Below are 16707 nucleotides of genomic sequence, written 5' to 3' on the forward strand. Positions count from 1 at the left end.
ATTCTTGGCTGACCATTGTTTCTTTCAGTATTTGAATAGTTCATTGCATTGCCTCTCAGCCTGAAAAGTTTCTGTTGAAAAATCAGCCACTTATCATACAGGGATTCCCTTATATGTAATTTCTCTTGCTTTCAAAATTCTTTGACTTTTGATGATTATAGTGCACTTCAGTGTAGTCCCATCTCATCCTATTTGGGGTCTTTGGGGTCTCGTGGATCTAGATGTCCTTTTCTCTCCTTAGATTTTGGAAGTTTTCAGCCATTATTTATTGCTTTAAATCTACTTTCTATCCCTTTCTCTTCTTTTCCTGGAATCACCATAAGAGGAATATTGTTTCTTTTGACTGACCCTTAAGTCCCATAGGCTTTCCTCACCTTTTTCTGTTTGCTCTTCTGACTGGTAATTTCAAATGCTCTCTTTGGGTCACTGATTCTTTCTTCTGCATGATCGAGTCTGCTTTTAAAGCTTACTATTAAAAAACAAGTAATAGGGGCACTTTGGTGGCTCAGTCGGTTGAGTGTCTGACTTCAGCTCAGGTCATGATTTTACAGTTCATGGGTTTAAGGCTCACATCAGGCTCGCTGCTGTCAGTATGGAGCCTACTTCAGATCCTCCATCTCCCTCTCTCTGCCCCTCTCCTGCTCACGCTCTCAAAAATAAACATTTAAAAAATAGTAATAAAAAATAAAGCTTACTAATAAATTCTTCAGTCATATCTTTCAGTTATAGGATTTCTGGGTTTGGATTTTTTGATGGCTTCCTTGTTGAACTTCTTGTTTTGTTCTTTCATTGTTTTCCTAACTTTGTGTAGTTGTGTATTCTTGTAGTTCACTGAACTTCTTCAAGAGGATTGTTCTGAATTTTTGGATAGTTTATGGATCTCCATTTCTCTAGAGTCAGTTATTGGAGCTTTATTAGCTCTAATGAGCTCTACCAACATGGTGTCACATTTACCTGATTTTTCATGATCCTTGATTCCATACTTTGGTATCTGAGCATTTAAGCAAGCGGTCTCCTCTTTCAGACTTCACAGGTGTGCATTACCAGAGACAGTTGCTCACCCATCAGCTCAGTTGGGGGGTCTGGATGTGTCTGCTGGTACTTTCTTGGGAAAGTGGGGCTTGTCATCAGGTCTGTTTTGTGGCAAGGCCAGTGCCTGAGCTCTGAGGTGGGGAGGAGGGAGGGTGCTGCTGGCTGAGAACAGTTTGGGGCAGAACTAATGGCTTGCTTCCCTGCCCAAGTGAGGCTATAGGATAGGGTTACGGTTGTCTGGGTGTTCTGGTTGGGCTTACCAGATGATTGGGGTTGGGGAGTATGCTCAGCTGTAGGTAGAGCTATGAATTAGCTTCCCTACCCAAGTGGGTGAGCAGGACAGGGCCCAGGGTCTGCACGGGCTTGTTGTGTGGGTACCTGGATCAGGCAAGCATATGCCATGAATTCCCTGGCCAGGCAGGTTACTGGTTTTGCTCTGTAGACACAGAAAGTCCTAGGCTGTGCTCTCTGTTCAAGTGCAGAGCTGCTGGGTGGGCTAAAGACTGTATCCAGCAGTGAGGTGGGGTGGACGTGGGAGAAAGCAGTGTTATCAATGAGTTTCCTCGGTTGAGTGGAGAGGGAAAACTGCTCCAAGGCTGGCAAGGTTATTGGCTTGTGGTCTTGACTCAAGCCAACCCATGCCCCCATGTTCCCTGGCTGAATGGGCCCGTGGCTTAGCTCTGCAGACTATCAGCTCTGCAAAGATTCTGCTAAAGTGTGGCTGGGCTACGTGGCTTTCCTGGTGTTCTGACTAGGTTTTCTGGCGGCGCAGGGCTGGAAGCTTTACTCAAGCACTAGGTGGGGCTGTGAATCGGCTCTTCTGCTTGGGCAGAGCAGTGGAACCCTCCATACATGGATGTGCCTGCCATACTTTCTGGTTGAGTGCTGCTGGACGATGCAGCTTGCAGGTGTTCTTGCCTTTCTGGTCAGATGGGGGTCGTTGCTGTAAGTCAGGCTATGATTCAGCTCTCCTGCCTGGGCAGTGGGCAGACCAGGCTCCAGGACTGGCACAGCTCTTCCTTTGAGAGCATGAACCAGGCTGACCTGTACCCCACGGAGTCTCCTGGTCAGACTTCACCACTGACTTGGTTCTGTAGGGGGCCAAAGATGCTGTCCGGGGACCACTCACATGGTGTGCGTAGGGACTCAGTCTGCCAAGATCTCAGTGCTGATTGTTGCAAGCCCCTCATCCTTCTGTCACAAACCCCATCCTCCCTGATTCGCTAGCAATTCCATGGGCGAGACTGGAGCAGGGGTCCCCAACACGTGACCCACAATGCTGGGGGAGCTGGATGTCTACCCTGGACTCTCTTTTCCCACAGGAGGAAACAGGCTCAGAGGCCTCTCAGTTTGGTGCTGTGCCAGCCTCAGGGAGAGGTGGGGGTGGGGGTGTGGAGTGTGGTCAGCATGTAGCCAATCCTCTTACCCTTCCAGTGCTGTTTTGCTCTTTGTGGTACAGGGGGTGCTTCAGCTTCACCCCTATATTTTAGGATTCTCTTGGTGGAGTCTTGTCCATGAATAGTTGGTGGGTCTTCTTTTGAAAGGGGAGTGAAGTCAGAGAATGACCTGTCACCATCTGTGTGATGTCACTTCTCTTGGAGTTTACTTTTATTTTTAAATGTTTATTTTTGAGTGAGAGAGAGGGAGGGAGAGAGAGGGAGGGAGGGAAGGAGGGACCGGGGGGGGGGTAGAGAATGAGTGGAGGAGGACCAGAGAGAGAAGACAGAATCCAAAGTAGGCTCCAGGCTCTGAGCTGTCAGCACAGAGCCCGATGCAGGGTTCAAACCCAAGAACCATGAGATCATGACCTGAGGTGAAGTCAGACGCTTAAGCGACTGAGCCACCCAGGGGGCCCTGGAGTTGAATTTAAAAGCATGATCTTAACAAATTGAATCAGTCTGTCAGAACAGTTGTTCCTCCACGTGGGCCCTGCATGTCGATCTCTCGAGCCTGAACCTGCTGACTATATCCTTATACGGTTGTCTCTCAGGAGTCTCCTTCACTTTTTTTAAATTGAAGTATAATTAACACACAGTATTATATTAGTTGCAGGTGTACAATAGGGTTCAATAATTTTATATATTACTCTGTGCTCATCAAGATAAGTGTACCCTGAACTCACTTTTAAAATGTCACCCACCCCATTTGCCTTCCCGGCAATGACCAATTCTTTGTATTCAAGAGTTTGTCTCTTTTTTCTTTATTTATTTGTTTTGTTTCTTAAATTCCACATTTGAGTAAAATCAAATGGCATTTGTCTCTCTGACTTTGCTGAATATTATACCCTCGCAGTCCATCCACATTTTTGCACATGGCAAGATCTTATTCTTTTTTATGGCTGAGTAATATTCCGTTAGATGTATGTATATCAATGTGTGTATATACATACATACTTGTGTACATATTTATACAAATACACACAGCTTTATGCATTCACCTTTGGACAGACACTTGAGTTGCTGTCCTTTCTTGGCTATTGTAAATACTGTTGCAATAAACATAGGAGTGCATATATTTTTCTAAAGTAGTATTTTTGTTTTCTTTGGATAAATACCCAGTAGTGGAACTCCTGGATCATATGGTAATTTTAATTTTTTGAGAAACCTCCATCCTATTCTCTCTCCAGAGTAGCTGCACCAATTTGCATTCCCACCACCAGGGAATGAGGACTCTTTCCTCTACATCTCTGCCAACACTTGTTTCTTGTGTTTTTGATTTTAGCCATTCTGACCAGTGCAGGTGGTTTCTCTCAGCGGTTTTGATTTGCATTTTGGATGACGAGTGATATTCATCTTTTCATGTGTCTGTTGGCCACCTGGATGACGTCTTCTTTGGAAAAATGTGTATTCAGGTCCTCTGCCTGTTTATCAATATAATTATTTGTTTTTGATGTTAAGTTCTTTATATATCTTGGATATTATTTAGTCCCTTATCAGATATATCATTTCCAACACCTCCCATTTTGTAGGTTGCCTTTTTTGTTTTGTTGGTGGTTTCCTTCACGGTGCAAAGTCTTTTTATTTTGGCACAGTCCCAATAGCCTATTTTTGCCTTTGTTTCCCTTGCCTTAGGAGACATATCTACAAAAATGCTGCTAAGGCTGATGTCAGAGCAATGACAGCCCATATTTTCTTCTAGGCGTTTTCTCGTTAAGTCTTTAATCCATTTTATTTTTGTGTATGGTGTAAGATGGTTTTTCAAGATGCTCAAGTTAAAAACAGTGAAACTCTAATCGTTGCCCCATATTCCTAATGTATATATATTTTCTACATTAAGAAAATTCAAGTTAGTTAATATAGTGTAATAATAATTTCAGGAAGAGAATTTAGTGATTCATCACTTACATATACCACCCAGTGCTTAGCCCAACAAGTGTTCTCTTTATTGCCCTTCACCCCTTTCTCCTACGCATCACCTCACCAACAACCCTCAGTTTGTTCTCTGTAGGTAGAGTCTCTGTGGTTTGTCTTCTCTGTTTTTATATTACTTTTGCTTCCCCCTGCTTGTGTTCATCTGTATTTTACCTTAAATTCCGCATGAGTGAAATCATAGATTTGTCTTTCTCTGACTTATTTTCCTTAGCATAATGCCCTCTAGTTCCATCCATACTGTTGCAAATGGCAAGATTTCATTCTTTTTGATTGCAGAGTAACATTCCATTGTGTGTGTGTATATATATCACACCTTCTTTATCCATTCATTAGTCGATAGACATTTGGGCTCTTTCTATACTTTGGCTATTGTCGATAGTGCTGCCATAAACATTGGGGTGTATGTGCCCCTTCTAATCAGCATTTTTGTATCTTTGGGCAAATACCAGGTAGTGCAATTGCTGGGTCATAGAGTAGTTCTATTGTTAGTTTGAGGAAACTCCATACTGTTTTCCAGAATAGCTGCATCAGTTTGCATTCCCACCAGCAGTGCAAGAGATCCTCTTTCTCTGCATCCCCACCAACATCTGTTGTTGCCTGAGTTAATTTTAGCCATTCTGACAGGTGTGGGGTGGTATTTTATTGTGTTTATTTTTATTTTTTAAATACTTATTTGGAGAGAGAAAGAGTGTGAGAAGGTGAGGGGCAGAGAGGAGACAAAGAATCAGAAGCAGGCTCCAGGCTCTGAGCTGTCAGCACCGAGCCTGATGTGGGGCTTGAACTCATGGACAGCGGTATCATGACCTGAGCTGAAGTTGGATGCTTAACTGACCCATGCTGCACCCTTCTCATTGTGGTTTTGACTTGTAGTTCCCTGATGATGTATGATATTGAGCATCTTTTCATGTGTCTGTCTGCCACATGAATGTCTTCTTTGGAAAAGTGTCTCCTCATGTCTTTTGCCCATTTCTTCACTAGATGTTTTTTTTGGGGGGTGGGGGTTGAGTTTGATACATTCTTCATAGATTTGGATACTAGCCCATTATATGTCATTTGCAATACCTTCTCCCATTTTGTTGGTTGTCTTTTACTTTTGCTGAGTGTTTCCTTTGCTGTGCAGAAGGTTTTTATCTTGATGAGGTGCCAGATTATTTTTGCTTTTGTTTCCCTTGCCTCTGGAGACATGTCAAGTAAGTTGTTGCAGGTGAGGTCAAAGAGGTTGTTGCCTGTTTTCTCCTCTAGGATTTTGATGGCTTCCTATTTTATGTGCAGGTCTTTCATCCATTTTGAGTTTATTTTCGGGTATGGTGCTATCCAGTTTTCCCAACACCATTTGCTTGAAGAGACTGGTCTTTTTTCCATTTGATATTCTTCCCTGCTTTGTGAGAGATTAGTTGGCCCTTCCTCCTAATATCTCTTTTCCTGGTAAAATACCTCTAACATTCTATCTGCTGCCTCCTCTTCACCAACTCCCAAGTGATTACTTGGCCGGGTTCACACTGGCTTCCAACTTCACCCCTCTCCTTTTGCTGGGGTCGTCCAATGCTACTGTGCTCTTCCTATTAAAGAAGGGCCAAGTGTGTTGAGCTAAAAAAAAAAAAGTATACAACCCCTTCAACGTTAGAAGAAAAAAAAAATGGGGCACTTGGCTGGCTCTTGGCACTTGGTTGAGTGTCTGGATTTTGGCTCAGGTCATGATCCCAGGGTTATAGGATTGAGCCCAACGTCAGGTTCTGTGCTGGGCTTGCAGCCTGCTTAAGATTCTTTTTCTCTCTCCCTCTGCCCCTCTACCCAACTCATGCTAACATTGAAAAAAAAAAAAAAAAGCAAAAACAAAATGACAACAAAAACCACAACCAAATAGAAGATCCTTTATTCAAAAAACATTCTCAGAAAAAAATAAAATTACGTTTTTGAGAATACTTAGAAAACTGAAATAATGTAAGCATTCCCTAGGAGATATGGTCAAACTATAACCTGGGAAAAGGTATAGTGTTAATATGTTTTCACTATTAACAAGAAAACCTAAACATTCAACCCAAAAAGGTGAAAGGGAGGAGTAATAAGATACAAGGAAAGCACCAGGGGGTGGCTCAGTCAGTTAAGCATCCAGACTTCGGCTCAGGTCATGATCTCACGGTTTGTGGGTTTGAGCCCCCCCATGGGGCTCTGTGGAGCGTGCTTTGGATTCTCCCTCTTTCTGTCCCCCGCCCCCCCATGCTCTGTCTCTCTCAAAAATATATTTAAAATATTAAACAAAAACAAAAAAAACCCAAGGAGAGTATCAGGGCACCCGGGTGGCTCAGTCAGTTTTCTTGATTTTGGCTCAGGTCATGATCTCACCATTGTGGGATAGACCCTGCATCAGGCTCTGTGCTAGAAGTTTGGGATTGTCTCTCTCCCTCTCCCCTGCTTGCTGTCTCTCAAAATAAATCCACAGTTAAAATAAATAGCCAGGCTGTTTTCCTAAATTGGCCATACCATTCTATAGACCATCAGTAACAGATGAGAAGAACTGGCTTCTCCACATCCTCTCCAACACTTAATGGTGTGTTTAAATTTTTTATTGAATTGTGTCACTGAGGCCAACAATAGGAGTTATTTCTGTAACCTGGATACAAGTCATCCTTTCATCTGATAGGTTCTGCAGATACTTTCTCCTAGTGTGTGGCCTTGTATTTTGTAATTATTTGCTTTGACAAACATGGCTTGTGGGAAAGCCACAAGCCTATCATTGAGTGCTTACTTGAACTCACCTCTGTGAGGAGGGGATCCCATGGTTCCTTTTTTTTGCAGAGGAGGGAACTAAGGCGCAGCTAAGAAGTGGCAGAGCTGAGCCTTGACTCTAACTTATTTGGCTCATGTCTGTGCTCTTACCTACTGCACCTGCTGCTGCTTAAGTGAGAGGCTGTGCGAGCCCCTTGACACGGTGCCCCGAATCTGGACCTGGCTCCACAATCCTAGTGAGCTGTTATTCATCGGTTACCTCCATGCACCACACTCTCCCAAGCCGAGGCCGCCACGGGTTACACAGATGTTTGAGAACCTAGGGACCCAGGCGGGAAGTGCACATGAAGGCTTCCCTGGTCTTTGTAAAATCTGGCTTGGGCATCAAGTCTCTTCCTATCAGTGTTCCACCCTGTGCCCTCCACGCGGCTCCTGGGCGGGGAGGGTCAAGTGTTCACAGAACCCTACCTTTCCATTGGACCCGTCCCCACCCTCCTCGCCCCTCCCTCACACAGCCCAGAAGCCCAAGGTCTAGACACAGTTTAAGAATACTTGCGGTCTTGAGAGAACCCGGAGTTTGAGGATATCACACAACTACCCAAAGCACGATCTTTCCAGAATCAGCTATTAAACACATTTCAGAGTGGGGATCTGCTGGCTCCAGTGGATGTGAAGCAACTCTTACCAAGTCAGTAAATTTACCCACATTCCTATTTAATTCAGAGTTAAAAATCTGTTATTTTCTCAGTGAAAAGTGCCTTTAAAAACAATGGATGCAATAACAAAGAGGTTTTTTTCCCTGTGAAACACAGAAAATGCAAATTTTCCATAGTTTTAATTTTAGAAAACCAATACTTACACCATTTAGAGAAAAATACCAGGAAACTCAAAATGTTGACGATCAAACCTGCCTTGTTTCAGGTTGTCAGTGAACATTCTGTGGTTCCCTTAACCCTCTAAAGCTTGGAGGGAGCACGGCTTCACCCCATCTTATGGGACTTGAGAACACTCAGCCATTGTAGGAAGTGGAAGACCTGGAATTGTATTCATGCTGATTTTCTCTAGTTTTGTTAGGGAGAGCAAGCGAGCACGGGTGGTGGGGGGCAGAGGGTGAGAGAGTCCTACGTGGACTCCACTCAGTGCAGAGCCCAACAGGGGGCTCAATCCCACAACCATGAAATCACAACCTGAGCGGAAACCAAGAATCGGGCACTTAACCACCTGAGCCACCCAGCTGCCCCTCATGTGGATTTTAAACTTTCTTCCAGACAGAAAAGAGAAATCCAAGGATGAACAAAAGGAAAAACTCACCGTGTGGGTCACAAGTATGTATATCTTTTTTGTGAACATGCTCTTCCACGCACACAAACGAGAAGAAGCCCTCAAGGAGAAAGTCAAGCAAGACAGGCTGCACGACGCAGCCGTGGCCCAGCGGCAGAGGCTGGAGAACGAAGAGCTGGAAGCCAGGTGACCTACCAGAGCCCCTCAGCCCTCCTTCTCCAGGGGCACCTCCTGGCCCTTTCTTCCTGACTTTAGCCATGTGTGGCTTCCTGAGGGAGGCAGCTCCTCTGGTGGTGCCGAGAATGCAGGACAGCAGGGAAGGGTTGTGCCTGCGGCCACTGGCTCACTCGGAGGGTGAGGGCGCTGGGGCCCTAAGGCTCACACCGAGCAGCAATGCCACATGGTGGCGGAAAGGCCACAGCGCTAGGTTGCCGGGTTCAGACCCCCAACCCTACCCCTTGACACGTGGGTGGCCCCAGGCAGGGCCGGTCACCGTGCCTCAGTTTCCCCATCTGTAAGTGGAGATGATCCCCCCTAGGGCTGTGGTGGCCACCCCCTACCTGCTGTTCAGTGACCTTTCTTGAACCACAGTCGAGAACCATGTAGTCACATCTGTCCAGGGTGCTGAAGGCTGCTCTTTGCAAAGCACGCCTTGAGCCGGGTGGTCTGTTGACGAAAGCATTAAACTATACTTAAGGGCAAAGATGACAATATTTTTAAAGGCCACTTACTAGCGGTTAAGTTGCTACAGAGGAAAGGGGTTCAAAAGTCACCTTAGCTATGTGACAATGCCATTCCAGGCTGGCTGAGTATGGCCACCCTTTCCATTTGAGGCAACTTGATGAGAGGTTAACAGTGTTGGTTGCAAAAACTGTTGCAATCTAGCTATGGCCTACTTTATACCACACACAGCGTGAAACTGGTTTTGAGATCGCAAAGTACGGAAGTGAATAAAGATACCTCCCTGGGTTTGCTTCTGGTGTTAGGCTCAACAGCTTAAGAGAGGAAGAGACCAGAAGACAAGACGACGAGGTGGACATCACTGTGATCAAGGAGCCGGGGGAAGCCCTCTCCTCCAGTTGCACAACAAGCCCCACTAAAGAGGACCCCATGGTGCCTCAATCCAGCAAGCCTGTCACCAGCAAGAAGAAGAAGAAGTAACAGTTACCGGGGTTTTAAACGAACCCCAAGCAGATGTAAAAGCTCAGAATCGAAGCTCTAACACATTTCCTGACCAATAAAATTGTGTTTTACCTCATTTTAGTGGTTTTCAAATACTGCCGGGGCTGCTGCATTTCAGGTTTCTTACATGGCTGGATCACAGACGTGCCTGAAAACAGAGCTGAATAAAAGTACACACGTGGGTATTAAATGAGGGTGCGTTCAATGTATTTTTTTCTTTTTCTAATCAAAGCATGGTTGTGGTGATGAAATTTAGAATCTGATAAAACTCACCAGAAGACAGGTGGCAGTGGGCAACCTTAAACATTTCTTCAGGCCCCTTGCCTGAGCCTGGACCTCCTCCTTTGCCCCTCTAACCGCCCCGTGTCCCAGTCCTCCCTGTCCTCAGGTGTGGCGTCTTCTCCGGCCCCTTCCCTTCCCCAGCTCCGCAGACACTGCAGGAACAAGAAGCCATGGCGGACAGGCTGAGGGACAGGTGGGATCAGCACTAGTGAAATTTGATGTCTCTGTCAGTGTTATGCTAATGATTTGGGGTGACCACCAAAAGCATAAAAATACAATCCAGTGTCCAAACCAGTGGAGGGAAGGAAACGATCATCCAACATGAAGCCGGGGAAAGGGGAAAACAACCAAGAAAGAAGCTGGAAACTGAAATCGCCAGAGGTGGTGGGAAAAGTGCCAATATACCTCCCCAGTGTGAGCAGATTCCCTTCCCACCCCCCAAGCCCCCAGATAATTAGCTTGGGTTCAAAACAGAAACCCATTTCCATGTTTAACAAGGAACCCTCTTAGACTTAACTCTTAACAAAAATTAGAACCCTCCAACTCTTAACAAGGGAAACCTCTTAGAGCACCTGGGTGGCTCAGTCAGTTAAGCGTCCCAACTCAGTTTCAGCTCAGGTCGTGATCTTGTGGTTCGTGGGTTAGAGCCTTGCAACGGGCTCCACACTGACAGTGCGGAGCCTGCTTGGCATTCGGTCTCTCCCTCTCTCTCTGCCCCTCCCCCTTCTCGCTCTCTCAAAATGAAAAAACTTAAAAAGGATAAAAATAGAGATGGATAAAGATGGACCAAGAAACTCTAATCAAGATGACTGGAATAGTGAGCAGTATTAAAAAGAACAGAATTTAAAGCAAGTATCTGCATAACAGGGATAAAGCTAGAAAAAATAAAAAGACCAACAACCAAAAAGATGCATTATTCATCAGAATCTTAGTAGCCTTGCAAAAGCTGGCAGAATTACAAAAAAAACAGATCAAAAAGACAAAAATTTAGTGGGGATAGATATTTTAAGAAAGGAAACTAAAAACTTTGAACACACAGAAACAAGACCGCAAAAGAGAATAAAGATGGACTGCATTTGATGGTGAAAAGTACAACTTCAAAGGATACATTCGAGATGATGATGTCATTGTGCTACAATTACTAAGTCAGCAACGAAAGCACAATACAGGAAGGCCATCACCAGAAACTAAAACACAACCTCAAGTAGCTCAAGGGTTAAGAGTGATTCAGGATTTCATAATGAAACTGTAAATTACGTAAGACACAGGAACGACAAGCGTGTTCCAGATGGACAAGAAGTCATCCGCCCTCCGGCCTTGACGTAACGGGCTCATGCGGGCTGCGTGAGGGCAAACAGTGAGACACCCTATGGAGCTAGGGTGGTACCAGTTTTCCCAGACCCTGCCTGGCTAGTTTCCCCCTAAACTGGGGTGTCCAGACTACCAATTGTTAAATAAAATCCAGGGGCACCTGGGTGGCCCAGTCAGGTGCCCAACTTTAACTCAGGTCATGATCTCATGGTTTGTGGGTTCAAGCCCTGCATCAGGCACTGTGCTGACAGCTCAGAGCCTGGAGCCTGCTTCGGATTGTGTGTCTCCCTCTCTCTCTGCCCCTCCCCTGCTCACAATCTGTGTCTAAAATAAACATTAAAAAAAAAAAAATTAAATCCAGCCAAGTTCTGTCTCAGCTGTGAAGATGCAGGCAGTTGTGGCCACGTGGGACTTCTACATGACAAGTGCAGATGCTTTACGCTGAGACCATGGCTGGGGCACTTCACTGAGGTCCTTTCTATGATACACGGTCTAAAAATCACATCAGTACTCAAGAAAAACCAAGGTCTCACAACTACTCTGGGCAAATGGCTCAGAGTTTGCCACTGTAGGCCTAGTGATGGGGAGGGACCTGAATTCTGGGAAGCTCTAGCGGCTAGAAAATCCCAAGGATGAGCCAGAGCCGGGGCCCATGGGGTGGAGTGGGCTGCAAACAGCCAACAGCGAGAGACTCAAAGCAAAACCAGAATTGTAAAAACCTTAACAATTTATTAGTCTTAGTTTCCAGTAAAATATTCACATAATTCAAAAGAATGGAATGATGGGAGATGTAGCCAACTACCTTTAATTATTTCCACATAAATATTTAAAATCTAAAAACCCCAGGGGATCATCAGACTGAGTAGAAATTTGATTCTTCAAAGCAAGTATTGCTTTACTATTGTCATTAAGTCAGTCAATAATATGACCGAAAACCTGCAGGGGTAAACAGAATGCCTGCGGAGTTGATTTTTACAAGACGTTCCGGCGAGCCATTATCCGTCAGTCCAGGAAGAATATGTTATTGAACTGCGTCGCACACAGTTTCTTCACCTCTTCTGCAGAAAACAGAAATGGGGAGTGAGAAATAGGTTTCCACTGAGAAGGGTCTATGCTACAGACACGCAGACTGGTCACTTAAGCTCTTATGGAATACAGCTGTGAGGAAATGGCTGCATTTGCTGACCTTCAGTCTTGGGCCTGGGCAAGAGACAGGGGACAAAAGCCTCATGTGCCCCAGGGTGTCAGTGCTGTGTCAAAATCATGTGCGCTCCTCCGGCCTGGGGAAGGTGCCGGACTGCCTCACAAGCGCCTGAGACACCCACCAGCTAGGGGGCTGGAGCCCAATGTCTAAAACGTGGGGCCATTGGGTACAACAGCCCAGAAACCGGAGCTGCCGCCCAGGCTGTCAGTCAAGTGCTCTGCAGGGGCGGGGCCAGCCTGACACCGCTCAATTCCCACTGCAAGGGGCGGCGCTCCCTGAGGTTTCTAATGGGCACCTGTGTCACTACTCATGCTGACAGGAGAGAACCGTACAGTGTCCCAGCGGGTGTGTGTGGGGAGCGCAACCTCACACTAACTGTCCTCCTATGCACGGCGCTCCCCCAGACGGCCCACTCCTTGCTCCAGGCTGCATGTGGCACAAGGGAGCCGGATGCCACAGAGGGGACTCGCCCCAGGGCAAAAGCTGTCAGGGTCAGCCAAGGTCACTGCGGGAACCACAGCGCACGCGACGGGGCCTGGAAACTGCCAGTGAGCCGGCCCGCTCTGCTGTGGGTGGGTCTCTGGTCACCGGGAACTGAAGGAGACATCTGTACACACAGCCTATGAAGCCTTGGGATTTCTTTTCTTTTAGCTCATTAGAGAAAATAATTTTCCTTTGGCCACTGCCCACTTTCCCAAAATACAGGGACTTTTTCACAACTTTTGCAAGGAACTGTGCTTCAGGAGAACACAGGACGGATCAAAGGACGGTTTCCTTTGACACCCTGACAGTCATGTCCCTTCCCTAGTGGGTCTCAGAGCACACAGACGGGGCTGCAGTTCCGCTCCCGGGCTGGGGTCTATTTACCATTTACTTCGATCAGGTTTGCATTTTTCTGATTCAGGATAACATACAGCTCCCGCTGGTCAGACTTCTTCCCGACCACCCAGTAGTCGCTCATTGCTTTTACGATGATTTCCTCGTCCTCGTCCACCCTGCAAGGCACACGTTCCAACATGCAAGTTTGTCAGCTGTTTAGCTGGAGCACCAAACACACTCTCAGCTAAGAATCCAGAAACTAGGGGCGCCTGGGTGGCTTAGTTCACTGAGTGCTAACTCCTGATTTTGGCTCAGGTCACGATCTCACAGTATGGTTTGTCTGTCAGCACAGAGCCTACTTGTGATCCTCTCTCTCTCTCTCTCTCTCTCTCTCCCTCCACCATCCCAACTCTTCCCCCCCGACCCCCGGCTTGCACATGTTCTCTCTCAAACATTTAAAAAAAAAAAAAGAAAAAAAGGAAACTAGCCATTTGAAAAGTCTGTGCAAGTAGCCAGTGGCCTGGGGGCCTAGTGATTTGTCCACAAGTGGGGCCTCTGAGGCGGCTCCGGGCGGCTCGGCTTTGAAGAGGTTTCCTTCAACATCTCTTCTCTCTAGAAAAGGGACACCTGCTTTGAGAAGGTCTTAGAATTACCTAGTAAAGTCACTGTTGATGTCCCCCAGAATCTTCATCAAATCCGGATGCACGGATGTGAGCGACACACTCGGGGTTTTCCTCATGTGAATCGTACTTTTCTCTGCTAAATTCATATGGTTGAAGTAGATAAACTTAAACTGGGGTTCTTTTTCAGACCTGTGAAAACACGTCATCAAAATGGTAACAGCCTCAAAGAGTAATTCTCCAAATAATACAACTACGCTGTTAAAAGCTTAAATCCATATGGCTAAGTGAGGCCTGGTATTTTCGATGGCTGGGCCTTCAAATCAAGAATCTCAGTTAGGATGTAACAGGCTCTTCATTCCCTAGTAACTTCTTTGATATCTATGAGGTATTCTGCAATTTTCCAAAAAGCTGAAGTTTAGGGTTTGAAAAATCAGTATTATAACCATTTTGTGATGATTTCCCCAATAACAGTGCTTTGGAAATGGCAATCACTTGATTATTCGCTGATTTTGCCTTTTTAAAAACAAATGCAACCTAAATACAGGCCATCTTGTCTTCTAGCAGAGGGGTCAGCAAACACATGAGTGGCCCTGGGACCAAATGTGGCCATTTTAAAAATAAAGTTTTATTGGAACACGGCCACACCCGTATGTTCAGGTATCGTCTATGGCTGTTTTCACAATTCAACAACATGTGAGTATTTGCAAGATACTCAGCTGCCAGGATCTGGAGTATGCATTACGTGGCCTTCTGCAGAAGCTGTTTGCTGACCCGCTGCAGGAGCAACAGCCCATTCAGCCCTCAGTGTCGGGGAACGAACGTGCTCCCTGCACTTAATCTGCCACAGAATTGAAGTTTGCCAGTCTGAGTCGCAAAGCGTTCATCGCCCTACATGGAGACCATTCTAAGACATATCCGGCACTTCTGCTGAAGAGTAAGGAGTATTCTGATTGGAATGCATCTCTTATTGTCTGGAATGACTGGACAGTGCTACTACGCCACCTCCCAAGTCAGAGACCCGACTCCTCACGGAATCACTCCGACAGCTAGGCCTCAGCTCCCAGGACCCCCCGCCCTCCCTCTCACTGCACCCTTACGTAAGTGACACCCTGGGGTCTGGGGACAGCCTGAGCAGCCCTGCCACTGGGGGACTCGGAAGCCTTCTCTGCTTACTTCAGGGTTAGCAGCCATGTTCTGCTGGGCTGAGGGTGCCGGAAATCCGACCTCCGGACAAGTGGGTTACTATTGTATTACTTTACATCTAGGCAAAGAAAGAATGTGGATGGCTTAGTTTCCAGGAAAATGAAGAGAGAACTCTTATAAAACCAGAATATGTTTTCAGTCAGTCCCTAAAACTAGAAGAGCAAGTATAACCCCAAGAAACACCGGAAAGACGAAACATTTCAAAGATGCTTAGCAAGAGTTGTGAATTTAGTTGTGTGGGTAGACAAACTGCCACCCAACCTCGATCGGGACTACAGTTCTGGCTCCTCTAACCCCAAAACGCTCTCTGTGGCCTCCATGTTTCCCTCATCCGGAATGTGTAAAATGCCCTTCTCAGAAGACCTCAACGATTTCTTTGGCACCCCCGATGGAGATTCACATGAGCCAATGTTTAGTGGTTATGACAGGGGCAGATGTGGCCTCTTTCCACTCTGCCTTCGGCGAGGGGAACATAAGAACAGAAACAGAAACACTGCTACCTGCTCTTTCACTACTAAGTTGTACTGCTGATGACAGGAGGAGAGACCTGCTCACAGTGAAACCAAGGACAACGTCCACCCTACAGGCTTCTTAGTTACACCACAAGGACCATCTGACGAACGGTGCACTCGTTTTGAAGGAGCAGGAGCCATGGTCAGCTTGTATCTTTTCCAGAGAGCTGGACTCCTTTTAGACACCAAACCATTTCCCCTCCTAAACACAGAAACACAAATTTCTTGCCGTCTTAAAAAAGAATACGCTGTGTACACTTAACGACGTCAATTGTAAAACACACCAAACCCAGAGAAATACTACAGATTTCATGATGGTTTGTTATAAGGTTAGGTTGATGAGACCACAGCACAGTAACGAAGAACACAGAAAGGTGGGACCTGTCTTACATGGCTATATTCTACTGTCTCAGTTTGTATGTCCACTCATTTTTTAAAAAAAGATTTTCAGGGCACCTGAGTGGCTCAGTCGGTTAAGTGTCCAACTTTGGCTCAGGTCATGATCTCACAGTTCATGAGTCTGAGCCCTGCATCGGGCTCTGTGCTGACAGCTCGGAGCCTGGAGCCTGCTTCGGATTCTGTGTCTCCCTCCCTCTCTGTTCCTTCCCTGCTCGTGCTCTGTCTCTCTCTCTCAAAAATAAAGACTAAAAAAAAAAAATTAAAAAATAGATTTTCAATCTGCCCTTTGCCCCTTTCTTCTACTACCAGCTGAAAACCCAAGTAGCTGTGATTGGTAGGGTCACAGGGACGTTTCCCATGAATAAATGGCGTCAGTTTTATTGAGCTGCCAGGGATGGAGACGTTTAACGACCAGGTAGGTGTCCACCTTGCCAAATTCCCCAAGCATGCCAGGGAAGTCACTGCAGGCTCTGAGCCACGGGAGGAAGCCAGCAGATGTTCAGTAGGTGTCTGACTGTTATAGCGTTTCCCTGGGGACGTCAATGTCTGGCTGGGGCCTCGAGGCCATCTGGTGGCTTGACTTGTTCTGGGCCTCATTCCAGGAGGCTGAGGTTTGCCAGACACACGGTTTCTAGGTGAGGATGGTTGTTCTACACTTAACAAGCCAAACAAAAAGGGAAGATTATGAATTGGCCAATAAGGATATTGTCAAAAGGAAATCTGGTCTTAATGTGGGAGTTACACATTATAGCTCTTGCTCC

General features: G+C 46.1%; 2 protein-coding genes across 2 annotated transcripts in view; one reads left to right on the forward strand and one right to left on the reverse strand.

The window, feature by feature from the left end:
- Window positions 1-9669, forward strand: part of RSPH10B (radial spoke head 10 homolog B) — a 55583-nt gene extending 45914 nt beyond the window's left edge. The window contains exons 19-20 of the mRNA XM_039226118.1: window positions 8399-8597; window positions 9398-9669. Coding sequence (XP_039082049.1) covers window positions 8399-8597; window positions 9398-9572 — 374 coding nt within the window. The 3' untranslated portion in view covers window positions 9573-9669. The remainder of the gene's footprint in view (window positions 1-8398; window positions 8598-9397) is intronic.
- Window positions 9670-11895: 2226 nt separating this feature from the next.
- CCZ1 (CCZ1 homolog, vacuolar protein trafficking and biogenesis associated) overlaps window positions 11896-16707 on the reverse strand; it is a 32971-nt gene continuing 28159 nt past the window's right edge. The window contains exons 13-15 of the mRNA XM_039226150.1: window positions 13863-14021; window positions 13258-13385; window positions 11896-12244 (exon numbers count right to left, since the gene is read on the reverse strand). Coding sequence (XP_039082081.1) covers window positions 12189-12244; window positions 13258-13385; window positions 13863-14021 — 343 coding nt within the window. The 3' untranslated portion in view covers window positions 11896-12188. The remainder of the gene's footprint in view (window positions 12245-13257; window positions 13386-13862; window positions 14022-16707) is intronic.

The sequence above is a fragment of the Hyaena hyaena genome, unplaced genomic scaffold, assembly GCF_003009895.1.
Source record: "Hyaena hyaena isolate Hyena2069 unplaced genomic scaffold, ASM300989v1 scaffold_20, whole genome shotgun sequence".
NCBI lineage: Eukaryota > Metazoa > Chordata > Mammalia > Carnivora > Hyaenidae > Hyaena > Hyaena hyaena.